At 37.1% G+C, this 10,805-nt stretch overlaps 1 protein-coding gene and 1 pseudogene across 1 annotated transcript; one reads left to right on the top strand and one right to left on the bottom strand.

Annotated features, from left to right (window-relative positions):
• The first annotated feature begins 379 nt into the window (after positions 1-379).
• Positions 380-3,418, top strand: LOC117914489 (putative calcium-transporting ATPase 13, plasma membrane-type). Its single transcript, XM_034829832.1, has one exon. The coding sequence runs from the start codon at positions 380-382 to the stop codon at positions 3,416-3,418; it is 3,039 nt and encodes a 1,012-aa protein (XP_034685723.1).
• A 1,909-nt stretch (positions 3,419-5,327) lies between these two features.
• LOC117914248 lies at positions 5,328-7,892 on the bottom strand (annotated as a pseudogene).
• Between the last annotated feature and the right edge of the window lie 2,913 nt (positions 7,893-10,805).

Here is a 10,805-nt window from a genome sequence, read left to right as displayed (position 1 = left end):
CCTTTTACAACATCTCGACCTCTATTGCCTATCCAATACGTTTTGCCATCTAAAAGACTGCCCGCTTCCTCTACTTTGTCTAAATGTAATATTTGTTGATTATTCTAAAATTCAATTTCCAGGTAGGCGGATGGAAGGCGCATTCCACATTCCTCATTCCACCTTCCGAACCTTATTTGCCGACAAGATTCGGTTGACCAATTTTATGGACACTTGCAATACTCACTACGTTTTTGTCTCAGATATTTTCTCCATATATGTGACCTCTAACTCTCGTTTCATTCGCTTAGATATCTGTTCCACAATTTGCGTTTGTCTCTGATAGTTTGTCTTTGTTTTCATCCCATCATCGTTACATAGCCTTTTGTTTGTCTGAAGCATGTCCGACAATTTGCATGTTAACTTGAATTGCAAAGAGCCCAAACTCGATGTGCCAACCACCCATAGCAAACCCAACAAGAGATGGCGCTTGGCCTTTGCTACTATCTATTGTGCCAGGGTTTTACATTCTCTTCTCAATGAGAAGAAGAATGGCAGCAAACTTCTAGTTGCTGCTCCTTCCTTTGTTGTCCTCAATGTTAAGCCCGATGCCTTCTCAAGCATTGATCAGACAACTCTCACTGAAATTGTGAAGGAGAAAAACGTAGACCTGCTTCTTGAATTTGGAGGAGTTGAAAGCGTGGCTGATGCTCTAGAAACAGATATAAAAAATGGCATCAGTGGCGCTGTTGACGATGTTGCTCTCAGACAGGAAGCTTTCGGTTCAAACACATACAAGAGGCCACCTGCTAAAAGCTTATTCCACTTCGTGGTGGAAGCTTTTAAGGACCTCATCATTCTCATACTTCTATTTTGTGCAACGCTGTCTCTTGGTTTTGGAATTAAAGAGCATGGGCTGAAAGAAGGGTGGTATGATGGTGGAAGCATATTTGTAGCCGTCATTCTAGTCGTTTCTGTCTCTGCTGTGAGTAACTTCAGGCAAAACAGACAGTTCGAAAAGTTGTCTGAAGTCAGCAACAACATCGAGGTTGAAGTCGTTCGAGGTGGGCATCGTCAGAAGATTTCTATATTTGATATCGTTGTTGGAGATGTGGCTTGCTTAAAAATTGGTGACCAAGTTCCTGCCGATGGGTTGTTCTTGGATGGGCATTCACTACAAGTGGATGAATCCAGCATGACCGGGGAGAGTGACCATGTTGAAGTTAATAGCAGCCATAATCCATTTTTGTTTTCTGGAACCAAAGTGGCTGATGGATATGCTCAAATGCTTGTGACATCTGTTGGTATGAACACAACATGGGGCCAGATGATGAGCACAATCAGCCGCGACACTAATGAGCAAACACCCTTACAAGCCAGGCTTAACAAACTTACCTCATCAATAGGTAAGGTTGGTATGGCAGTTGCCTTTCTAGTGCTCGTAGTGTCGTTGGTTCGCTATTTCACCGGCAACACAGAAGATGAGAATGGAAATCGGGAGTTCATTGGCAGCAACATAAAGGCTGTTGATATGGTGAATTCTATGGTAACAATCATTGCGGCCGCATTTACCATTCTGGCTGTGGCAATTCCAAAAGGCTTGTTGTTGGCTGTCACACTCATTCTTACTTATTCAATGAAGAGAATGATGGCTGACCAGGCTATGGTTCGAAAGCTCTCCGCCTGTGAGACCATGGGCTCTGCAACTACAATTTGTACTGATAAAACAGGTACCCTCACTCTGAACCAGATGAAGGTGACAAAGTATTGGCTTGGAAAAGAACCTGTTGAAGATTCCTCTTCAATTGCGACAAACGTTCTCAAACTGATTCAACAAGGAGTTGCCCTGAACACAACTGGTAGCGTTTACAAGGCTAGTTCGGGATCTTCTAAGTTCGAGTTCTCCGGTAGTCCAACTGAAAAAGCAATTCTTTCATGGGCTGTACTGGAACTTAATATGGACATGGAGATATTGAAGCAGAATTGTACCATTCTCCATGTTGAAACCTTCAATTCGGAGAAGAAAAGAAGTGGGGTTTTAGTGAGGAGTAAGGCTGATAACACAATCCACGTGCACTGGAAGGGAGCTACAGAGATGATACTAGCAATGTGTTCGAGTTACTATGATGCTTCTGGAAGCACGAAAGATATGGATGATGGTGAACGGATGACATTTGAGCAAATAATTCAAGGTATGGCCGCAAGTAGCCTCCGCTGCATTGCTTTTGCACATAAACAGATTCCAGAGGAAGAACATGAAATTAGAGAAGCCACCCAAAAGCTAAAAGAAGATGGCTTGACCCTTATAGGACTGGTAGGGATAAAGGACCCGTGTAGACCAGGGGTGAGAAAAGCTGTGGAAGATTGCCAATATGCTGGAGTGAATGTGAAAATGATCACTGGTGATAATGTTTTCACTGCAAGAGCCATAGCCACTGAATGTGGAATACTAAGACCTGATCAAGGCATAAACAATGAGGCAGTGGTAGAAGGTGAGGTATTTCGGAAGTACACCCCAGAAGAGAGAATGGAGAAAGTTGATAAAATTCGTGTGGTGGCTAGATCCTCTCCCTTTGATAAACTTCTCATGGTACAGTGCTTGAAACAGAAAGGTCATGTGGTTGCAGTCACAGGTGATGGCACAAATGATGCACCAGCATTAAAGGAAGCTCACATAGGACTTTCTATGGGGATACATGGCACTGAAGTTGCTAAGGAGAGCTCAGATATCATCATCTTGGATGATAATTTTACTTCTGTTGCCACGGTTTTGAGGTGGGGAAGGTCTGTTTATGACAGTATCCAGAAACTCGTCCAGCTCCAGCTCACAATGAATGTTGCAGCCCTTGTAATCAACGTTGTAGCAGCAGTTTCAGCACGTGAAGTTCCCTTTACAGTGCTGAAATTATTGTGGGTGAACTTGATTTTGGACACGTTATGTGCTCTAACTTTTGCCACAGGGCAGCCCACAAAGGATCTCATGGAGGAGCCACCTGTGCGCCGGACTCAGCCACTTATTACCAACATAATGTGGAGGAATATATTAGGCCAAGCATTATATCAGATAGCCGTCGTCTTGACCCTACAGTTTAGTGGAGAGTCAATATTCGATGTTAATGAGAAGGTAAAGGATACCTTGATCCTCAATACTTCAGTGTTATGCCAGGTTTTCAATCAAGTCAATGCAAGGAAGCTGGAGAAAAAGAATGTGTTTGAGGGGATGCATAAAAACAAGTTGTTTTGGGGGATAATTGGGATAACCATTATACTTGAGGTGGTTGTGGTAGAATTTTTGAAGAAATTTGCCGATACAGAGAGGTTAAGTTGGAAACAATGGGGCGCATGCATTGGGATGGCAGCCCTATCTTGGCCGATCGGATGGGTTGTGAAGTGCATACCTGTTTCAGACAAACCATTTCTCAGTTATGTAAATTGGTAGTACTGTTGGGAGAGTTCTGGGGTTGTAATTGAAGTGTAGAAGTTTTTCTTATTTTCTTGTCCTACCTAGTTTTTTTTCAAAAAAACCAAATCAAACCAAATTCCAACAAAATAAATCAAATTAGATCAATTGTTATTATTAAATTAAACTAAATTAAATTGGAATTGATTTCTTTTATAAGTTCAATTAATTTAGCTCTTATTGTATATGAAAGCAAGAGAAAATTTTCCTCTTCTTCCTCTTTGATTGTTTTTATGATTCTTATCCTTTGTTCTTTTTATAATCCAAACACTTATATAATCGGAATGAAGGTCAAAGCCCATGACGTGATTAATTATCACATGAATTGATAATTTTTCTTAGTAAGAGTTGGTAACTTTTCTTTTATAGGTCAGGTCGGTTAATTTGTCGTACCTAGTTGTGGGTTACATGTAGGTTGAGAGGGCGTGGGGGCGCTTATTTCATATAGTCTTGTTTTAGGTGGTTCTAGTATTAGTTATGTTTTAGGTGGTTTTAATGTCAAAATCAAATAGGTGGATTTAATTTGATTTTAATATATGAAACCAAATAGATAGAACCATGCACATTCCTACGAGGGGCACATGCTTACTTCGTCGTCATCCACATAAAAGAGATATAGAAGAAAGTGGGGAGATAAGATAGGGATTAAAGGTAGAGCAAATGATTGTTGAAATATGTGGAGGATCAATTTTGGCATGCAAAGTGAAAACCGAACATGTAGATTATATAATTTATGAACAAATTATCATATATGCCTAATATATCAATTTCTTGTGAATATGATATTCATAATTTTTTGGCAATTAGGGGTGTTAGAGAAGTCAAATTTCAAAAAAAGAAAAAAAGAAAAAAAGGAAAAAGAAAATACGTGTAAAATAACTTTTTAATATCTAGATACAGGATAAAAAGAGGAGAAAAAGTATTAAAATTTTTCTTTGTATTATTGTGGACTCTGTATTTCGGCTCATGCGTTTTCCTACTCGATGGTGAGCTCGATTTTTGTTTTATTTGAAAAAAAATTGATTTTTATTGATTAAGAAAATGACTTAGAGTCGTCACTTATTTTTGTTTCATTTTTAGATGGTAAACAAAATAAAAAAGAAAAACCCTAAGTGTGACTCCTTATTTTAGAAAATGTGGTATGTGAAAAACCGGATCGGGTTTGGGAGTCAGGTTACTTATCGGGAAGGTACGGTAAAGACCGTAGCACCCCTCTAAGTTCCTAAAGTCGGGTCTCTACTAATAAAATAAAGCAATCATGACATCTAACAAAGAAATCAATGGATACCCGAATCGATCATGCACATATGGGAATTAGAACATACAAAGAGAATGACTAGGATGAGAATAAATATGTACTTGGGCAACGAGCCACAATAAGAAATAATTTTGAACATGTCATAGAGCAGAATAACATCAATCATGCATGGCAATTAAATCAATCAAACAATCAATCAATTATAAATTCACTTATATGGGACCCCCATCAAAGCCCGTTTATTTTAGCATGAATTAATTCCGTAAATTCCATCAATTGGAATTACAAAATTAAATTTGTGCTTATTTTAAAACATAAAAAAAAAAAAAACATGAAAATTATGAAAATTGCATGCCGAAGAAAATTGGCGGCAAATTTGATTGGAAATGAGATTTTGAGTGATTCTAAAAAAATTCCTAAAGATAAAAATTGAAAATAAATTATTTGACAAAAATGGAATTTGGAAAACTCTTTGAAAGCTGGATTTTGATGGATTATTTTAAAAACAATAAGGATAAAATAATAATAATAATAAAGAAAATAATAATAATAATAAAAGGTGAAATAAATGAAATATAATAAAAAGCGAAATGAAAATAATAATAGTAACAATAATAGGAAATAAGCAAAATGAAAAAGGCACGCCTTGAGGAAAATGGCTAAAATTGCTTTGTTAAGATTAGATTTATTTAAGATCAAGAAATAAGGAGAAATGAAAAAAAAATCAAATAAGAATTAGGTTTTGTTTTTTTGGAAATCCATTTTGAAAGTGTGCAAGGAATAAAGGAGTGGGACACGTGGCAACCTGCTGTAATGGAGGCCTTGTCTCTTTAATCTTTTTTTTTTCTCGTCGGGTTCACCAAGTGCAGCCCATCTTTCTTTAAACCACTTTCCTTCATCAACTCCCTCAGCCGCCCAATCTCATCCCACATACTGAATTTAGCATACATATTTGATAACAGAACATAGATCCCGACATTATGAGGATCCATCTCAAGTGCCTTGTGAGCAGCCAATTTACCCAATTCAACATTTCCAAATTCGTTGCAAGCATTAAGCAAAGCCCCCCACATTGAGATACTGTAACTGCCATTCTCTTTAGGTGTCATCTCGTTCACCATTTTCCATGCCTTCTCCAACTCACCAGCCCTGCAAAGCAAATCAACTACACACCTGTAATATTCTGGGCGAGGTTCAATCCAAAGTCACTGACCATGGACTCAAAATACTCAATTCCGAGTTTCACATGGCTAGTGTGTCCACAAGCAGAGATTATAGTCACAAATGCCACCCCGTCTGGCCTTATCCCTTCCCTCAACATCTCTTTGTACAACTCAATTACTTTTTCAAAATGCCCATTTCTACCACATACAGCAAGCATTGAGGTCCACAGAACAACATCTCTCTTTCTCTCCCCCTTGTACCCAAAGCCTGCCAGATTGAAGACTTGCCAAGCCTTCTCCACTGAGCCACACTTACCATACATTTCAATCAAAGAACTCTGCAAAAAGACATCAGCTTCCACATCAGAAACCTTACGGATCACACTCCCATGAACCTGCTTACCCAATTCAATTGCGGACAAACCAGCACATGAGCGTAACATTGCTGACAATGTGAAATGATCACAATTCAAATTCAATGAACGCATCCTTCGAACGAAGTCAAGCCCTTCAACCCACAGCTTAGCCTCACCATAACCTGACAATAGTGCATTTGCACAAACAGTGTTCTTGACAGGAATTTCATCGAACACCATTGCTGATTTTTCAACACGGGCATGTATCTGTGCACCAAATTTAACGTTTTTCATGGAACATGAAGCCACTAAAGAACAACAAAAACTATATGTATCTAAAGGAACCCCATTGGTATGCATGTAAGAGAAGGTTTGCAGAGCCAAAAAAGAAAACCCACTTCGACAATAATCGGATAGAATCATATTGAAGGGCAATGGGTCTGTGGAGTTGATGCAGTTGAGCAAGGTGGTGAAGGTTTTAGAGTTTTTTTCTATGAAGGCATGTGGTGTATGTGAAGATGAGTTTGCTCTGAAAACTAAGGGAGATGAAGAGCAAGCCTGTTCTAAGTAGATGAGCATGAAGCTTCTTAATTCACTCTCTAATCTGGCCAATTCTTTTTGCAAATGCTTTACCAAGGCTTTATCAGACATGACCACATTGACCTGTGCTTTTGTAGTGACTTCTTTGGTACAGCTAGCAAACAACAGAGTGCTTCTAGATTACTGAACATGGCTTCGTGCAGGGCTCAAAGTGCAGATAATGGCAGTTCTAGCATTGCCTCCCAAGCTTCAATTGGACAATTCATTTCACATAACTTCAATACCCAAATATTTGGGCAGCAAACCATCAATTACACTGAAAACTCATCCTTGATATATACCGTTGATGCAGTCAACAGGGTAAACTGAAGAAGCAAGATCCATATGACCTCATCATGATATGTTATGCCTAGATCGATACCAAATCATCATGGGAACTATAGCATTTCCCTCAAATTGCCGTCACGCCGTTGACCAGAGGTTCAAGAGTGACTGGCGGGTCCAAAACAGAGCATCCTCTTTGTGAGCAGCCCAAGCTCTCTTGCGGCCTCTTTCTGATCAGAAACAAAAGAGGACATTCTCTCAAGCAACGAACTCAAGTGTCTCATGTCTGCGTCCGTGATCACTTCCTCATCATCCCGATCTTCGGGATTCTTTGCATTAGGATCTGGTATCTCCTTCGGGAGAACATCCCAAACAGAGTACAGACTACCAGTCTGTTTCTCAACATTGTCAATGAGGCTGCTGTATGTAGCTTCCAGAATGTTTGTTTCCATTGGCAATGTCTACTAGAATTCTAGCGGATTCTTGGACTTCAACTAGCTGTTGGAATTCTTGGGCCTTTGGAATTACATGATCCTTCATGTATGCCCAGTCAGGCGTCTTCCACAGACTATCAAGCAGAGTTTCATAGTTCTCTATACTCTTACCAAAGTCTACCAATGCATCTCACTGACTAAGCTGGGTAGCACAATAAATCCATTGCTCCTCCCAAAGACATCCCAATGCAGGCAACCAACTCCAAACATGATACTCACGCTAGATATATCAGAGACAGAAGACACAGTGAAGGAAAACAGAGCATGTGAAAGAAGTAACACGATTAAATCTGTCTTTCCTCCATGAAAATCAATGAGAGTTAAGAACTGGTGGGAAGTTTTTTTTTTCTTTTGAGTTACTTTAACACAAATAAATAGTATAATCACAATGCAACTCATACAGAGAGAGAAAAGAAAAACAAACAGAGACTAAGCAAATGGAAGCTGAGAAACAGGTTTAACATATTAGACAGCCAAAATACACATCCAAATATCAGGAAGAAAAATGGAAAGACTGAAATAATGGTGAACTTAAGGTGCAAAAATAGCTAAACCTGAGCGATCCTTTCGATCAAAAGTCGTTTGATTCTCAGCAAGCCGCAACCTCTCTCCTCTGTTCCTTGCTTCTTCTGTGACACTGAAATTATCAACAATATTTGAGTGGCCACAGAAAGTTCAATTCTAATTCTTTTCGGACGCTGCCCACCACATTTGTCGCTATCATAGACTAGAAAGCATGAAGCCACGAGGCGCGTTCGTGGGAAAGGATAAAGTTATTGAACTCCTGATTACCATTCTCATATTCTGAATTCCACGTTTCAAGTAGCAAACCAACGACACTACAAGAACCACAAAAGCAACTGGGAGACCAGCATTATCAAGGATAAAGTTAGGTTGTTGAGCCAGACTTGTGTACGTATCTGTTCTTTATATATATATATTCACTGCAGACTGCTCATGGATGTCTTCCCCACAAGCAACTGACATGTTTATCAATTGGCCGCCCCAAAAACAGGGACAGATCCTGCCTAATATGAGCCTACCCGTTTCAGACAAAATCAAATTGGATATCATTGTCGGCCTATCAGATCATAACTGGAGGAATTGCCTATTCTCCTTGAGTTACATAACAGCAGGGACATCATTGACCAGAAAGACAGCCACAAGGAAGATTCCACACCGTAACCCTTCTTTCAGCCCGTATTCATTAATGGCAAGAGAAAGTACAGCACAAGCTACAAGTATGAGGATGGTAAAACCTTAATGGAAGGAACATTTTTTAGGTGGCTTTGCCATGTTTGAGGCCTTCTTCTTCACATCACCTTCTATTCCTCCAAAGCTAGCGTTGGCCTTTTGTCTTCCACTATTTGAGGTGAGGCTCGTTTCATCAATCATGGAGAAGTCATACCCCAGCTTAACATTGATCACAGCTACCAGATTGATTAAATGTTTTTGGCATGCCGAGTGAGGACCCTGTACGACCGTATGCGCAATCTATGATCAAGTCATTTTATTTATGTGGTGTTTCAATTTCTCGTGAATCTGATATCAATAATTTTTTTGACACTTCAAGTATACTGCTGTTTCTTTCCTGTACAGTACTGTCAGTGAGGGGCCTCCCTTGATGCCAATGGTCATGTGGAAAACCCCCAATATTTTCGAACTTTATTGTGATTTTGTAGACCATCTTATGTGATTGGTTCAAGATTCAAATCATATGTGCTAACTTCTCTCGACGTGGCTATGAAATGAAGGCTGGAAGGTGGACCTAGTCAACAGATAGCTTTTATTTTCATGCATTTTTTTATTAGGCTGGGTCCACAGAAAAGAATTGACATAACGGAAAAAATAAAAATAAAAATAAAAATTAATTATTCTCCCTCTAATTGTTGGCAATTATAAAATGGGACAATCACATTGGAGGGTTGATGAATCTTTTAATTTCATAAACATCCATCAAAGATCAAAGATGCATGCCCAGTCCCTGAAAATTTAGGTACAAAAACCCCCTTTACCATTTCTATTTATACATTTTTCTTAATTTTCTATTTCTTTGTATTCGATATTAAATAATTAGAAATTTCATTTAAAAATCTTAAATACATTTTTTCTCTCTATATTTTCACCTATGTACAAGACTTACATAAAAATATATAAGATACTTTTGTACTAATTGTACAAGACCCGTCTAAACATCCTATTGTGAATATATTTGTATATTTGTATATTTTTATATTTTTATAGATATCAATAAAAATATGAAAATATTGTATAAATTCAATATAATTGTCTTGCATATATATGAAAATGTGAAGAAAAAAAAATTATATTTGATATTTGTGCAGTGTGTGAATAAATTGTTTTAGTAATTTGGTGTTAAAAATTAAGAAAAAAAAAATATGAAGAAAAGTATGTACATAAATTCATGATATACAAGTTTGGATATGCCTCATACAATTATTATATAATTAAAATTTAAAATAATAATAAAATATTAAATTAATGAAAAAAATTAGAATAATAGTTGCAACTTGAAAAAAAATAAAAACAAAATAAAAAATCATATGAATATTAAATGGATTTTGAGAAAAAATTATTTATTATTTTTAAAATTTTTCTAGAAATGTCACAATATTAATTATCATGATTACTTAAAAGATAAATAATAATATGTTAACCGTTGCAATGCAGTCATCTAATTACAAAAGCTTATATCTTATGAGCCAAAATATGCATTTTATATGAACCTTAAATCTATTTGCTAAAAATGGAAATTGTTTCTTTTTTAAAATCATATTAAAGTATCTAAGATATTTTTGAGTGATAACTTGTCTATATAATTTTCAAAGTAATTTTAAAATTTACTCAGTAATTTTAGCTCAATTAAGTAAAATATGTGGTCGTTATTATAGATTCATCTACCCTTTAACTTTAATTATTATCCCATACAAAATTCTTTTCCCTTCTACGAGAACAAATATATTTATAGATTATTATTTTTCATCTGACTCAATTTCATTATGTGAGAAGTTATTTGAAGTATCAAAGAAAGGAAGGTGTGTTACAAAATTTCCATATAAACACACATTTTGAAACCCATTAAGCCAACTTTTAAGGTTATATATGTTCCCTTAAAGTTGGAGGGAAAGAAATAGATAGAAAAATAAAATAAAATAAATGAAAGAATTTATAAATTTTTCTCTACTTTTATCGTTCTTGAAAAGATTAACA

This window comes from Vitis riparia, chromosome 5, assembly GCF_004353265.1.
Source record: "Vitis riparia cultivar Riparia Gloire de Montpellier isolate 1030 chromosome 5, EGFV_Vit.rip_1.0, whole genome shotgun sequence".
Taxonomy (NCBI): Eukaryota; Viridiplantae; Streptophyta; class Magnoliopsida; order Vitales; family Vitaceae; genus Vitis; species Vitis riparia.
The sequence above is the reverse complement of the archived record's forward strand: the minus strand, read 5'-3'. Positions and strand labels throughout refer to the sequence as shown.

Bases quoted from the DNA above. Each gene is read 5' to 3' on its own strand.
- LOC117914489 (XM_034829832.1), top strand. From the start codon at position 380: ATGTCCGACAATTTGCATGTTAACTTGAATTGCAAAGAGCCCAAACTC.